General features: G+C 36.0%; 1 protein-coding gene and 1 pseudogene across 1 annotated transcript; one reads left to right on the forward strand and one right to left on the reverse strand.

Annotated features, from left to right (window-relative positions):
* On the reverse strand, positions 1-7,347 carry LOC106444052 (annotated as a pseudogene).
* Positions 7,348-11,824: 4,477 nt separating this feature from the next.
* LOC106444064 (abscisic acid receptor PYR1-like) lies at positions 11,825-13,001 on the forward strand. The gene is made up of 2 exons (XM_013885595.3): positions 11,825-12,106; positions 12,197-13,001. The coding sequence occupies exons 1-2, from the start codon at positions 12,091-12,093 to the stop codon at positions 12,841-12,843; spliced, it is 663 nt and encodes a 220-aa protein (XP_013741049.2). The 5' UTR covers positions 11,825-12,090; the 3' UTR covers positions 12,844-13,001.
* Positions 13,002-17,451: the final 4,450 nt, after the last annotated feature.

The following is a 17,451-nucleotide window of genomic DNA, read 5'->3' on the forward strand; positions in this document are numbered from 1 at the left end:
TCAATTAAGAAACATGAATATACCGTTAATATGTTTAAGTTTCTGAAAACCAACAAGACAAGAACTCAAGAACCAGACTAAAAGCCCAAATACCATGATGTTCATATTGTTCTCTATTTGGATCCATGATGAATAAGTTTAGAACAATTCATACAAAGCACGACACAGAGGAACTACTTAGAAAAAAAACTGTCACAAAGGAGAGGACTTTGAAACGGTTTCTTCTTTCTTCTGGTTACACGAAATAACATGTTTGTGAGCAAGCTACTGCGAGTTCTAAATCCAATGGTGTAATGAATTCCTTTCAAAGGTTGCTTTTATCATCCTTGCTGGCATCCTTTCCAGTCTTGCCATTTTTATCACCCTCATGTGGTGTATACTGGCCGGTAGATGAGGGTGAATAACCAGGAAGTGTTGGTGAGTAACCTGCGCTTGGGCTGTAGTCAGGGCTTGCTCCTGCGCTGTATGGGCTGAGAAAGATTCAACAATTAGAACAACACCTCGGTTACACTTTTGCAGAGTTCAAATGCCAAAGAAAATGTAGTTGGTGAAGCTATTCTAAATGACATCGATGCATACCACAGAAAACCTATGGACTGAGACAGATTCAACAATAAGAACAACAACTCGATTACACTTTTGCAGAGCCCAAATGCCAAAGAAAATGTAGTTGGTGAAGTTATTCTAAATGACATCGATGCATACAAGAGATTCAAGTGGGTAAAACCGAACCTGCTGGGACTGTATGTAGGACTTGAAGGTGAATACGATGGAGATGTGGGTGAGTAGGATGGTGATGTAGGGCTGCAGAGTAAAATTGATTATGGATAGTTAACAAAATAAATAAACGACAAGGGAGTATAACAGCTTCACAGTGGTAGAAGAAAAAACACTTACAGAGCAGATTACTACTGACCTGTAGTTTGGAGATGTAGGACTGTAAGGGCTAGCTGGTGATAGTATTTAGCAGACTGAGGGTTGTAGCTCGGAGACGTCGGACGGACCGTAACTGGGTGACGTTGGACTATAGCTTGGTGAAGTTGGGCTGTAGCCAGGAGATGTAGGGCTGTATGCAGGTGAGGTAGGGCTGTAAGAAGGCAATGTTGGACTGTAGGAAGGTGACGTTGGACTGTAAGATGGTGAAGTTGGACTGTAAGATGGAGAGGTAGGGCTGTACGCAGGTGAAGTTGGGCTGTATGCAGGTGACGTTGGGCTGTATGCAGGTGACGTTGGGCTGTAACTCGGGGATGTCGGGCTGTAGCTTGGTGATGTAGGACTGTAGCTAGGAGAAGTTGGGCTGTAGCTAGGAGACGTTGGGCTGTAGCTAGGGGAGGTGGGAGAATATGAAGGACTTGTTGGAGAATAACCAGGGCTTGTTGGGCTGTACGTGGGCGAAGTGGGACTATAGCCAGGAGAAGTCGGACTGTATCCAGGTGAAGTGGGACTGTAACCAGGAGAAGTGGGACTGTATCCAGGGGATGATGGGCTGTAGCCTGGAGATGAAGAAGGAGAAAACGCCATTCCACCTACATATGGAGAAAACTGAGCATCTGACATTGGAGACAACCGCATATTTGGACTCAAGAGGTAGTTTGGGGACATCATGCTTTCATGGTAAGGAGTTCCTGACATTGGTGAGCGAGCAGGAGTCATCCCAAACTCCAGTCCATCCATATAGCTAGGGAGCTGAAGTTCAATTGCATTCTTCAGCATCTCATCATTCAGATACAGCTCGCAGTCTCCTGTTCCAATTGGTGCAAGCTGGCCGAGCATAATGTTTTCGGTAACACCACGCAAGCAGTCTGTCTCAGCATAAGCTGCAGCATCCAGCAGAATATCGACAGTCTCTTCAAATGAGCACCTCATCAGAGGCCCAGTATCATTTCTGTTGATACCATGTTGAGTGATCGCCATTAGATGACCTCGATAGGTCATTGTATCACACAATATGGCTAGATGGCGGTAATTCACATAAGAGCCATCAAAGGATATCACAACCCGAAGCTCATCCAACAAAGCACGACGAACTGCTTCAATTCCAAGAACTTCAATAATCGCGATCAAGTGATTGCTTGTTGTCCTCTTTGGATCCACATCTTCATGGCACATTACAGCCAGCAGATTAACACCTTCTGTATCTAACATCCACTCCTCCGATGTCTTGAATCCTTCATCCTCATCAAACTTGCTTTTTCTAACCTGCTTAATGAACACCTTGTTGATGTCTGGAATACCCCTGAGTGCCATTTCTGTCAGCATGTTGCTCTCAATCTTTTTAAGGAAAACATCATCTTCAGCTGATTCATCTTGCGCTTCTCCTTTGGCTCCCTCGTCATTCATAATCCGGATCCGAAGGATCAGTTTCTCCGCATTGTCATCATTAAATATGCAAGTCAGGTCATCATCAAACTCCAGGTTGATCTTCTCCGCTATATCTGCCATACTCAACTTCTTGTCAACCATCATTTCACGATTCAACTCAATACGAAGCAGCCAAGAAGATATTTTAACTGGAGAGACATCTTCATCTGGCATTTCATAGTAGGACCTCACAAATTCAAAATCTTCTTCGATAATGGTACTCATCGGATCCGGGTCATACCAAACCTCCGTAGCTTGAGTGACACTCCTGAGAATAGTATATTCCAAAGCGCACTGAACTGTTTTAGCCCCCTCTTTTGATTTGCTAGCTTCTGGTGTGAGGTACACAGATAGGGAAGGTGTTTTAATCCTTTTAGCGACGTTAATAATCTCTCGCAGCCTGGGAACACCGAGTGTTACGTTCTTGGCACTGACACCGGCATAATGGAAAGTATTCAAAGTCATCTGCGTAGCAGGCTCTCCAATTGACTGAGCAGCAACACAACCGATCATTTCCCCGGGAGCTACAAGCGACTGTAAGAACCTTGACTCTATCTCACCAATAACCCACTAAAAAATCTCACGGCTGAGCTTGTATTCCTCCAAAACTCTTTTACTAGCAAGAGTGCTTCGAAGCAAAATGTTGAAGAACAGTGTGGCATTTTTCTGTGCTTCTACACTCAATCCATCTTCACCAGGAACAACCAACAGCCTCTCCTGTAATTTATCAACTGCATCAACAATCTCAACAGGATGCATATCCGAAATCTTGCGCAAGTCAATCTTGAAAGTCTTCTGTGCATTCCAGATATGTCTCTTGATGTTCACAGGTAATGGCCAAGTGCTATCACCATTTGTAGCAATTTCAGTCCCGAGTTGAAACCTATCAGCCTCGAGCTTCTGATATTCTGCATCAAATACATCACGCAACTCTCTGATCCCTTTCAAATCCTCAAGATGTTCATCACTTAGGTATGTAGGATTCCAGTTTTCGTCGTCAATCTCATACTTGAATGTCCTATCGAACTCTGCTTTCTTCATTTTCAAGGAATCCAGCTTCTGAGATTCTATCCACACAGCATCCATACCATCTTCCCCATAGAGAAACTGAATAACATCACCCAACGAGTTTCTGACTGTCCCATCATACTTGACCATAATATCCTCCATAGCCTTGACCAATCGCCTCTGAATGTATCCAGTTTCTGATGTCTTCACGGCAGTATCAATAAGACCTTCCCTTCCTCCCATGGCATGGAAAAAGAACTCTTGAGGAGTAAGCCCACGCAGGTACGAATTCTCGACAAACCCACGACTTTCAGGACCATAGTCAATAGTCATCTTTGGTGAAATGAGGTAACGTCCGGCCATCAAATCCAAATGGGATCCGCTTCCCTTCCACATTTTGCTGACCAACACACGCTGTCATTTGAGAAATATTGATGAAACTTCCTTTGGATCCTGCTGTCACCATGGCCTTCAGGTTATTGGTTTCTGCTAAACTCTTTTGAGCACTACTTCCAGCATCGTCACGAGCTTTATTCAAAACCTACAAGAGCAGTTTATGAGTCAGCATATATAATAAACTCAATGACACAGATACGTTTAGGGTATCAAACGTTGTAAATGACAAAGATCAACAAAGAAGAGCGCTTGAATATTGATTATGATTAACGAAATACAGAGATATCTATTACAATTCTCTCTTCCTCTCGCTAAGAAATCCCAACCTCTCTCATTGACTCTCTTCTCTGTCATCCTACTGAAATCCTCGATACCCTCCTTCTCCCATTCCCCAGCTCATATATAGAGATAAGCATAAAGGATAAAGCAACTAAACCATGATTATTCTTAATGAACTACGGTCACTTGATCTTAATAAGGAGTCATTCATATCAGACAGGCACCAAATGAAAATTATTATCAAGACATTGATGTACCTGGCTAACTCTGTTCTCAAACGTCTCTGTCATAGTTCGCCCTGGTTCAGGATCCAATTTCTTTTCCTGGAACTGACGGATAAGGTCTTTCACGGCAGTTTTTGCACTAGAAATAGTCTCATTGATTTTCTCCATTGTTTGCGAATCAGCAATAGTATCACCGATTCCAATGGTAAAACCATTCTGCAGAAGCCAGTAGTTGACCAGCCATTGAGTATGACCGAGAAACTTCCTAGCTGCATAAGGACCAACCTCTTCCCTTTAAACCAAGAAAAGAAAAATGTAAACAAACCACGATCAACACTGCAATATCTTGATGTTAAATTTTTGGTGTCAGGTGAACAGGATGCAGCAACTTACCAAATAACATGCACGAGACTCCCATTACCGGTACCAAGGGTCTTTTTGCAGAGAGTACCGGCAAGAAGTTCTCCTCTTTCAATTCTCACTTGGGTATCCCCTGGAGTTATGTATCCAGTCTCTGCATTTGAGTGCCAAGCAGAGTACCTGAACAGGTTTATCTGCTTTGGTATGATAAGATTGAAGACTTGTTTGCCAGGCCAAAGAGGACGTGGCTTCAGAATTGCAGGAGCTGGAACTTTCCCATCGAAGTCTTGCCACCACATAAGCGTATTCATGAATACATCCTGAACATGGAAAAAATATCAGCACAGGAATTAGGTTACTTCTTATTAACACAGAGAGAACTGCTGCAAGTAATCGCTAAAGAAATGATTACCTTCTCTATAAAGGTATCTCTTTTTGTGATTTTACGGCATCCTAGAAGGGTATCCTGCACAATACCCATCACAGGCCGATTCGCCTGAGGAGAGACGATACATTTAGGAACCATCATCAGCTCCAACACCTCGGCTCTGGTCTCGAATGACTATGGTACGTGCATGTTCATCTCATCCCCATCGAAATCAGCATTGTAAGGAGAGGTGGAATATGGCATGATCCTAATCCTGTGACCCATGATAGACATTTTGTGCAGACTTGGTTGACGATTGAAAAGAACAAAATCACCATCAATTAAGTGCCTCTCCACTTTGTATCCAAGTTCCAAATGATGATCACTGCTCTTCTCCAGGTACCGAAGATCTAGTCTCTGGCCATCATCCCGAATGATATATTTCGCCCCCGTCTTCCCAGGTGGAGGATGTGGTCCATAATCAACAAGCTCCTTCAATCTGCCAATGAAATATTGTCAACGAAACATGGAGGAAGACTCTGTTTATGTAAAATAAACACCAAACATACTAATCTCTCAATGTTATATGGAGTAACTGTTTCTGGGTATGTGAGATTAAGGGCAATACTCCACGGTACACCAAGTTCATCGATATTTATTGTTGGATCTGGTGTAATAACAGTACGTGCCGAGAAATCCACACGTTTTCCCATCAAGTTTCCCCTGATTCTGCCTTTGCCTTGAGCCTACTACAAATTGATTTAATAGGCCTCCCTGATTTTTGAGTAGCTAGCTCTTGGCTGTCCAGGCAGCTCATTATCAAAATAGGTTGCTATATGAAACTGCAGGAGTTTTGTAAACTCTGAAATAATGTGAGCTGGGGCTCCGTTCTTTTCCTGTCTTTTCAAGTTCTCGTTGTGCCGAATAATCATAGCTAGCTGATGAGTCAAGTCATCCTGCATCAACAAGAAGCATGAACCAGGGGACACACAATCAGTCAAAAATGAAAATAATATTTTCCCGTCAGACTAAATCAGCACTAGGAGCTAAGCAACTTTTTTTTATTTCGGTAAAGAAAAGCCAGACTTGCCTCACTCCTGGAAGTGGCATCCATCATAACAGATGGTCTAACAGGGGGTGGAGGAATAGGAAGGACTTCTAGAATCATCCAGTCAGGGCGAGCATACTTAGGGTTGAACCCTAAGAGTTGACAATCCGCATCACTAATCCTCTTTAAAACACTCAAAACCTGCAACAACTCCACATGCCATCAGATAACCCCAAACAGGAAGGGGAAATCGAAAGAAAAGAGACGAACGAACCCTGTCAGCACCAAGTGTCTGTTTCCTTTCTGAAGGCTCAGGAAGCTGGTCTGTCTCATCGCTTTTCTTCTTTGTAACCTTAAACTCTGCAATCATCTTCATTCCCTCAATAGTGATCTTAGGTTTCTTCACAGGCTCGTCTGTGTCTTGTTGGGTTTGAACATCATCAATCTCATCACCACCTTCACACTTGGTCTTGTTTTTGCAAGCATCCAGAATCTTCTTAAGCCTATTCTTGGGATTCTTAATCCTCATGGCCTGCTTAAACTTATGCTCATCCTTCACGAAAACAACAAATTGGATTAATTCTCTCAACACTGAAAGTACTCGCAAAACAAAGGGAGAAGCAATTCGATCATACCTCATCAGCTAGGATCTTGGAGCAGTTGAAGCAAACACAACGCATGATACTCAACACAGTCTTCATGAAACCCACGTGATACATAGGCTTAGCGAGTTCAAGATGTCCAAAATGACCAGGACACTCAGCCATGTTAGCCATACACGTCTCACACTTCACCTTCCGATCAATCGTACCAAGCCGAGTATCACTCAACCCTCCCACCTTCGGTTTACCCTTCTCAGTGGTCTCACTATGCTCCACGTGTATAACAGACATTTGCCTCTGCAAAAGAAACACAACTCCTACTTTTAGCAATACAACAATCTCTCTACTAAGCCTATTCGATTTCATTATATGGACGGAGCATTACGATTTCATCGGGGCTGAGAATCCCAAACTGGACCACACGGACTTTGGAGACCTCCGCCGGAGAAAACGGAAACCGCGTATCCATGGCGTTGGAGCTCCGATCAAATACAGATTCGATAGAATCGAAAACCCAGAACGTGGATTGAAAGAGGATCAAATTGAATTAAACCCCCTATCGGTGTTTCCCTCTCTCTCTTTCAAATGAGTGCAAGTATGCAGTTTATTTTAGCTAAATTTTTTTTTTTTTTTTCCGTTTTGTTTGGAGACGACCAGTTCGGGATTTCTCTCCTTCGCGAGGAGAGGAACGAGCAAAGAAAAGAGATATCGATAGCCTCTGCTTCTGTATTTATAGAAAAAATCGTCTCTGCAGAGTCGGTTTTAATGGGCCGTAACGGACTAAGGCCCAGTTATAGTTTTTTTTTTTTGTAACCAACCTATTTATAGAAAAAGCGGCGTGAATAACCCAGTTATAATCTTTATCAAGATTCGGGTTAGTTGGTTTAGGTTTATTGTTCATATTCCGGTTTACTGTACCGATGCAAATAACTTTTATGCACACATGAAAATGTCAGAAGAATGAGTAGATCATTTCTCAAAAGAAGTAAAGAACCATTAAGCTCGGTTTTTTTTTTTCTGAACTTAGTCCATATTCTTTTTTTTTGTAGGAACTTAGAGCACTCCCATTAGTGAACTTACCGGGAGGTTCACACAGATTCCAAAAAAAAAATATATTAAAATAATGAATAGTGATGAACTTGTTTCTTTCCACCTTTTCCCTGTGAACCGGGTTCATCACTGTAGCGCGGGCCCCACGGCACGTGGCGCCCCGCGATTGGTCCGATTAATTTTTTTTTTTTTAAACAAAAATCAAACAAAAAAAATATAATAAAAAAATACTTTGTGAACCCATTTCATAAGGTTCACTAATGGGGGTGCTGTTAGTCCATATTCTTAACAATACAATAAGTAGGGTTAATTAGTTTTTTGGGGATACAAATAAATTACAATAAGCAGGCTAATTCCCTAAGCTAAATGATGACTAATGTGTTAATATAACGAGTCTTTATCTTTCTTTTATTTTTTCTTAACCAGTCTCGATCTTACATGTAGCAATTCACAAGTTTATTCAAATACATTTCAGCTACTAGTTTAACTTTCATCTAAGATTCATTGCATGAGAACACCGTGAAATAAATTTGGTTGTGAACAAACCAATGTAGGATTTATCTACGAGTGAAATGACGACGACAACAATATAAACCTCACTCGGAGCATCTCCGATCCAACCTCAAATCCTCAAATTTTAAGGTTCTGTGTCATTCCAATTCAACCTCAAATTCTCAAATTTTGAGGTTGTGAATAGTAAAACTTAAATTTGATTTTTCACTATTCACAACCTCAAAACTATCTCTTTTTTTTTTGTCTTTATAGTTATTTCTTTCATAAATATTAGTAACTTTCGTTAATGTCAAGAACTATAATGCAAATAAATATTTTTTAAAAGATTTTTTCGAAGATTCTTGGTTGGAGTAACCAAACTTCAAATCCTCATTTGAGGTTTTGCTCCTCATAAACTAAGGTCTTGGGTTGGAGATGCTTTATAACTTCAAATATGAAGTTTTTTGTTCTCCAAAAAAAACTTCAAAACTTCAAATTTGAAGTTTTGAAGAGTGAAACTTTATATTTGAAGTTTCACTATTCAAAACTTTAAATTTGAAGTTTCATATTTTTATTTGCATTTTGGTCCCTACAATCACACATCACTTTTATGATTCATAAATATTTTCTCGTTTATTGTTTTAATCCTTATAAAAATAATATTTCATAAATATTGTAAATTTTCTTTACAGATTTTAAATTTTACACATAAAATTAAATAAAACTTTAAAATAAGATTTAAAATATTTTAAGCTATATTTAGACAACAATAAAATACAAAAAAGACTTAACAAAAATATTTTAAAAAATTACATGAAGACATAACTATTACACAAATTTAAATATTACAACAACACTAATAGTGAGGTAAGTTTGATCATGAACCTTCAAAATTTTCAAATATTGTCCAAATTTTTTTGTGTAACTGAAATAGTTATTGTTTTTTATGTTTTTTGTACATTTTTTTTTTGTTCGTATCGAATATATTCACGAGTATTAATATTATCGAAAATAAATTAGTATTTAGCAATATTTTATGTTTCTCTTTTACTTTTTTGTTCCGATCTAATGTATTTACAAATATCAATATTACCTGATTTCAACAATTTTTAGATCGTAATCTACAAAGTAAAAATAAGGAGAGCCATTTTTACTTCGAAATGCACTAATAGATCAAATATGCATTACGAAAATAATTTTATGAAATAATATGGTATTTTGTTTGAATTTAATATTATTTAAATTATTTTTATTTAATTTTTTATATTTTAATAGAATATTTTATTAATTAATATTGTTGTAATATATTTATATATGTGCTAGTTATTTACAAAAGTTTTATGAATTCAAATTAGTTATGACAAATATAAGGACCATATTATAAAATATAAATAGTTTTGAAGTTGAGTTTGAAGTTTTACTTTTGAAGAAAAACACTTTTAAACTTCAAATATAGAGTTTTAGAAACTTCAAAATAGAGTTCATTTTTGGAGATGGTCTTAGCTACATTGGTGAAAGCTAAACAGTAAACTACCAAACAATAATGGTTCTAACAATTAATTAACTAACTAACCGCAAGTAGCTCAAAACTAGAAAATAATTAAGAAAGAAAATCCCAATGCTATATTGCTATAAGAACTTAATAACTATGCAATTAGGTGAAATTTTTTAAGATATCTATAATTCATCTTAGTATAGGAAATGCCTAACTCCTTAAATAGCCACAAGGGAAACTAAACGTAATTTATTTTTAATACTGAACTGACTTAACTAGTTTATTTCACCATTCTTGCCTACAGTTCTTAAAATTTCTTGAAATTACAGATAGGGTCTCTGCAATTTACAGTTTTTTTTCCTTAATTTGTTTTCAAACTATATTTAGCATGAAATTTGACACAATAGTCCTTATAGATAATGAGTTGACGAGAGATGAGTTGATAAAATTAAATTATTGGTCTACCCTATTCTCTCTACTAAAGCAGAGTTATCATCAATATCGTGGTTAATAAGTACACGGATGTTCATAGCTTCCATCATCTTCAAATGCATGTTTTCATTGTAACGTTTTTTCTTTCTATTCATCAGATTCTCTACAGTTCTTGAAAACTTCTAGATAAAACTCAAATGGCCAAGAAACCGTATCACCTCCGTCATCAGCCGCGTAAATCTTCATCGACGCAGGCTTTCAGAGTGATTCTACTCTTGTTCATTGTGATTCTTCTCGGTTCGGTATCCTTTCACTACCTAGCGCCAGCAGGTCCTCTTCAAGACCGATTGATTTGACCACAATTGTACGGTATAGCGAGGAGAGGTTAGGATTTCTGTTTACTTATTTTACAAGTTATCTTCGTTTCCTGGTTGAGTAATAGATTTGAATTTATCAAGCAGGGAGAGTTATGGAAACGAAGATGGTAATGGTGGCTTGAAGTTATCTCGTGGGAGCCTAGAGCTTTCCTTTACCATAATTTCTTGGTTATTACTCCCTCTGTTCCTGAAAGTAAGATTTTCTAGATATGCACGCTTATTAAAAATTTAATAAATGTTTATAATTTAATTTATTTTTTACTTTTTTATACACTTTCCAATAACTTTCTACCAATAAAATTTAATCAATTCAAATATTCTCAATTAATGTTCCTCAAAAGTATAAAAAATTACTTTAACAATATAGAAAATCTATCTTTGTGGAACAAGAAAAAAATCTAAAACATCTTACTTTCGGGAACGGAGATAGTATATGTTTGCTTCGTTTCCTGTTTGAGTAATACAATTTTGAATTTTCAGTCATGAGTAAAATGTTTAAAATACCACTCTTTAGCTTTTACCTTTGTACGTGTTAGTGTTGTGTTTGTAAAGAAAGGTTCGATTAAGAAAAGGTTAGAAGTTTGTTTGTTTTATCGTAAGATTCAGCTACTGATCGATATGAAACTCAGTTGTAAAAAAGTGTTGTAAAACTATTATGTAGCCATGTTGTAGGGAGCGAATATATAAAGAGAAGAGCTGAAAGTGCGAAAAGAAAACTGTAAAAGTGTTTTTACGAGAAAAAAAAAGTGTTTTTACGAGGATGGGCTCTCGTTCCATTTTCAAGAAAGGTTTAAAAAGTTCGTGCCATGTTTACATGCGTGGTATTGTCAGCCTGTGTCCCACATAAATACATCTCATAATTTGTTTTTCTTTTTATTTTTTATTAGAGAATTTGTTGCGGGCAATCCATCATGCAAACCATTATGGACGGCAATTACAACTTATAATATTTTATTAATTTTATTATTATATTATTATTATTATTTTATTATTTGTACACATAATAATATATTATCAAATTTCATTCATCCATTGGGTCGGGGTCTCATTAGAAAATTCAGCGTAGGAGTACAATATTAATTGGACATCGGCTAGATAACTCATAAAAAAAAAATTTATTTGGACTAAATATATCTTTTATTTTCGATTTCTTCTAATTATGGCAAAGGTGATGCTGGTGCAAGTTGCCCACTTGATTAATTTTTGCAAGTTGCCAACTTGGTTATTGAACGACGACATAAAAGAAATCGGCATTTATTATTTCACTAAAAAGTAGTAGTAACAAATTTTATATTCCACACAGAAAATAAAACAAAGAATGAATAAAAAATACATATTCTTGTTGATATGGAAGTTTTTTTTTTTGATCAAATTTGATATGGAAGTTAATGATGGTGAGCCAATTAGAAGATCGATATGTTATAGCAACTCACCTACTTTAATGATTAACATCGTCGTCAAACATTTCTCATTTAATTAGCTGTTAAGAGATCTAAATCTAAAATTACTAAATCAAACTGTACGTTGAGATACCATTTTTAGGGGAGAGAGTCGTAACAGTAAATAAAATAAAAGTGTATTTATTACTCCTTAAGTCCTATGCTCTTCTGTTCTGGTAAGCGCTTCATAAACTAGATCTACTTCTGTCTTCATAAACCTAGTTCCACTTACTGTCTTATTCTCTCCTTCGTTGATTTTCTTTCAGATGTGATTCTTCTTTTGCATGTACCTCATAGATTGATTTTTATAAACACACAAGAAAGAACCATCACCATGCCTTCGGAGTTAACTCAGGAAGAACGATCCGCCCTCGCACAATCCATCGCCGAGTTCCACACTTACCAGCTCGGTCCAGGAAGCTGCTCCTCACTCCACGCGCAGCGAATCCACGCGCCGCCGGAGATCGTATGGTCAGTCGTCCGTCAGTTCGACAAACCGCAGACCTACAAACACTTCATCAAATCCTGCTCCGTCGAGGAAGGATTCGAGATGCGTGTTGGATGCACGCGCGACGTGATCGTGATCAGTGGATTGCCGGCGAACACGTCGACGGAGAGGCTCGATATACTCGACGACGAGAGGCGAGTGACGGGGTTCAGCATCATCGGAGGAGAGCATAGGCTGGTGAATTACAAGTCGGTGACGACGGTGCACAGGTTCGAGAAGGAGAGACGGGTATGGACGGTGGTGCTCGAGTCGTACGTCGTGGATATGCCGGAAGGGAACTCGGAAGACGATACAAGAATGTTCGCTGATACTGTCGTTAAACTGAATCTGCAGAGATTGGCAACTGTCACCGAAGCCATGGCTCGTAACGCCGCCGGTGAGGGAGGCAGTTCAAAGGTGACTTAGACCATTAACGATGTATTTCCCTATTTTTTAGAGAAACTCTATAATATATAACAGAGATAGATTTTTGTCGGATGTATTTCTCTATTTTTTTCTCTAAAAATGAATATTCTTGATATATTATTTTTTAATATTATAAATAGTATATTTTATTTGTGAAAGTTGAAAACTAACACAATTTAGTTTAAGATTCATAAAATTATGATATTATTTACACTGAATATTTATATAGAAACTATTATGTAAATAAAAGTATGACCAGGTGTTTTCCTGCAGTAAAAAAATTTAAAATATTTTTTAACATATAAATATAAATTATATTTTAAAATAAAATTTTACTAATATTGTAAATTTTCTTTTTCGTATCAATATTTTAATATAAATTTGATTTAATTAAACATAAAAATTATATTTAAGAATATGCATGTATATATTTGAAATTATAATCTTATATAGATTTTTCTATCTATTTATTTTAATTAAATATATTAAATAAATTTGTAAAAGTTGCATAATTACCAAATATTAAAATTAAACAATATTTATAAAATTTGTAGATATATAAGAAAATAATGATTTTACGATTAATTTTTTATAGTTTTCTAAAAAAATTGTATACATTTTTGAAAATTTTAATAATAAAATTGTATAATTTAAAAATACATAATTAAATTATATTTCGAAATTTATAATACCATATTTGAATATATTTATTTTAATGATGATTTATGAGTTATTCCCATATTCTAAAAAAATTCAAAAATATAAATTAACATTAAATGTAATATATGAGTTATTACCATATTTTAAAAAGTTTACCAAAAATATAAATTAACATTAAATGCAATTGTCCATGTCATATTAAGCTATAAGACACGTCATCAATTTCAGTAGTCATGTCATATTTGTTTTGTGAAATTGATTATATAAAAGACACGTGGCAACTTCGTAAATATAGTTTAGGGGATTATATATTTATATAAAAAGTACATTTTCACTTAAAATATTCATTTTGATTATAATTGTTAAAGTAAAAGCTTAAAAGATATTTTTTGAATAAAAAAGCATGCCTCTATTATAAAGGAATGTTTTTTCTTCCTCTAAATATAGAGGTGAAAATAGCAATCTCTATTTTAGAGAAAGAAATAGAGTAGGGTTGAAGTGATTTTATCGCTAAATGCTATTATAGAGGTAAATATAGAAGTGGGTTGGAGATGCTCTTAGAAAACAAAATTATATGGCAAGAAAATGAAAAATGAATGATTGTTATGAACCAATTACGTGGATGTCTATTAGGCCCATTAAACCTATATTTTAGGATTCTAAAACCTTAGCTTTGTATATGTATATATATGTATTATTACCTATGGAATAATATGAACAACCAATTCCCTATTTCTCTCTTTATTTACAACACGTTATCAGCACGAAACTCTAAAAACTCTAAGCTAAAGATCCGACCGCAAAACCCTAATCTCTCTCTATCGGCGATAAACCCTTTAGAAATCCTAATCCCGATCGTGAAACATTCATCCTTGTTCGACGAACCGACGATCTCATACCTTGTTCGACGAACCGTAAATCTTCATCCTTGTTCGAGAACCGACGATCCGATCTCACCGTTCGACCGACGATCTCGATCCTAGTTCGCGATCTTCTCTTTGATGGTCCATTCAACCCAAATCGGAGGTTAAAAGATTATATATTTTCGACAAAGGAGAAAATATTATATGAGATTATAATCAGCTGAAAACTTGATCAGTTGAATCTTCGATCTGCATTACGATTAAGATAATTATTTTTATTTGTCATACTTTATATCCAAATTTAATTTATAAATGATTATTTCTTGATATAATAAAATGCTTTTGTTAATACATGTCTCTATATAATTTGAAATAATTTGATTATCATATTTCATTATCATTTTATATATATGAGGGTTTTAAGCTTAAGGCTTGTTCTCAAAAGATCCATGAGTTTTGGAGAAAATCTAAAGAAAGATATAATCACCAGAAGTGATTATTTAAAGTTCATTATTTCTTCTGCATCTAAAGATTACAAGGTCTGAAATCTGTAATATATCTCAACTATGTTGGATGTTAAGTTTAAAAGTAAAATTTCTCAAGGAAATTTTAATGATGCATATATATGGGGAAATATATATATTTTCCCGTAAGTAATGTTGTCCGGCAGACATATGATTGTGAAAAGAGATTAAAGAATTTTATACTTGTATCTTGTCTCTTTGAGACTAAGAAAAACAATGAGATTTTGATGTAAGGTCAAAATCAAAGAGTTTTTTTATAGAACTCATATTCTCACTTGAAGTTGAGAAAATAAAAATGGTAATAAAGAAGAGATATGAATCAATCATCCGAAGATGAAAGAAAATTTTTGTAAGTACAATACAAGTTAGTAAAACCCCTTATTCTAAAACTCGCCCGGAGTGACCGATTATGCGGCGTATAAACGCTCAACGGTGATGCACCGTGGCGTTTTGACCTTATTCGGCCATAAAATCGGGGAAACATTTTTTTGGTGAAATTTACTTCATAATCGACACTTGAATCTTAAATCTATCATGTTTTGTTGCTAATATCATGAAAATTAAGTGAAAACGAGACAAATCACCCAAATAAACGATGAATTAAGTTGAAAAAAAATCATGGTTGCTAGGGTTGCAGGCGAAATGAGGTAAGGGAAGAAGAAGAAGAGTTAATTACTCCCTTACCCCTCATTAAATAAACAAAAAAACGTATAAAATGCATGTTTGGGGCTTCGAACACAGGTTGATAGATGTGCCCCTTATTTAACAAACCGATACGCTAACATGATATATATGTTCTGGTTGCAAAGGTAATATATATATCAATAAACTCGATAAAACCCTAAAAAAAATCCCCGAATATTCTCCGATTTTTTTCCGATTTCCCATCAACTCGCTAGGCCCGGGTCAGCCGCACGCGTAACGCCTAACGAGTTTTTGAACAGGAGTAAAACCTTATTGAATGCTCAAGAAGAGGATATATATGATGCTCTAGAAGAGTACATAATATTACTGCACATAAGAATGCAATTTAGAATCCTTATTGCATCATATTCTTATAAGTCTCAAAAGTTAAAAGGATCTAAGAAAGAATACATGACCCATGTGGGTATATTGTTGATTCAAAATGTGATTCATTCGAGATTGATAAATTTGTAGTATTATCATCTCGAGGGGAAGAGTTAAAGAATCTCACATTTTATGATAAATCAAACATCCAGAAGGTTATGTTTGCACTAAAACTAAGATTGATAAATCCTTCTCAAAGTAAATTCGTGGGATTTTGAGACACTTATGTTGAGACCATAAGCAAAAGAAATGCTATATACATTTCAAATCAGAAATATTTATCAAGGCAATATATGTATTTTAGAGAAAGTCTCCATAGCCTCTTATATATTGCACTACACAATGATTAGAAAATGGAGATAAATGTAATAGTAAACCAGAAGTTTACCGAAAGTGAATGTTTGGCAAATCGGTTATGCCATCCCGGTTTAGTAATAATGCGAAAGATAATCATATAGACATTCGTTGAAGAACCAGAGGATTCTTACGAATAATCTGCCATATGCTGCTTATTTACCAGTCAAATAGATTAGAATCTATTTATACAAGGAGATGTTTGTGGGCTTGATCACCCACTGGTGGACTGATCATCCACCATATACATCGACAAGAAGGTCGTATGTATCCTTGTCATAGATCTGCAACCTGATGATTATTTTATGCATGTGAGGATACTTGATGAACATCTTGTAGCTAATGTTCATATTTAAGATGCAGCAGCATTGATTCGCATGATGCCAAAGAGTAATTAAGAACTCTCCCCATTAAATTGGTTTGGGTCAGGAACCAAAAATCCCCATCTAGAAAAATTGAATAAGTTGTAGTTGCTCCACCACACCGCAAAAAGATGGGAACTCAAAGGAGGTTATGAATATGTTGGATATGATCTCCATTGATGATAAAATCTAGAAGATTTTATAAGATTTATTTAATGACTCAAAGTTAGTCTATCCAACATTAGCGAGAGAAAATAAACAGCTGGAAATGAATGAGTTGAATGAATTATCATTGATCCTCGGACTAAAGAGCTCGAATAAAAGTCCAAAACTAAATTCATGGCGATAATTCTATTACAAATATTAGCATATGAGTTGCCAGGCTCAATTACTGACCCTAAAAGGTGATTAAGTCACAAAAACCAGCTGTAAATGCTCCAGATAAAATGGATGTCCAGAAGGACAATATCAAACTGCTAATAAGTCTAAAGATCGCCTGAAGCGTGATAGACTTATCGGTTCCAAATCCTCAAAAAATGAGCATGAATGAGAATGGCATTAATGGAGGAATGAGATATTAAAGATCTCGAGAAGAGATAGAAAACATGACAAGAAAGAAATTCAGGTACCTGAGAATTACGAAATCTCAAATAGCGATGTCATGTCTGAAGCAATATGGAACTGATATTTAATCGACGTCGTGAATACTTATGCATGCAATATAGCATTTGATGAGAATGATGATCATGAACCATCTATTGAAAAGTGTACACAAAG

This window comes from Brassica napus, chromosome C8 (assembly GCF_020379485.1).
Source record: "Brassica napus cultivar Da-Ae chromosome C8, Da-Ae, whole genome shotgun sequence".
NCBI classification, from domain to species: Eukaryota; Viridiplantae; Streptophyta; class Magnoliopsida; order Brassicales; family Brassicaceae; genus Brassica; species Brassica napus.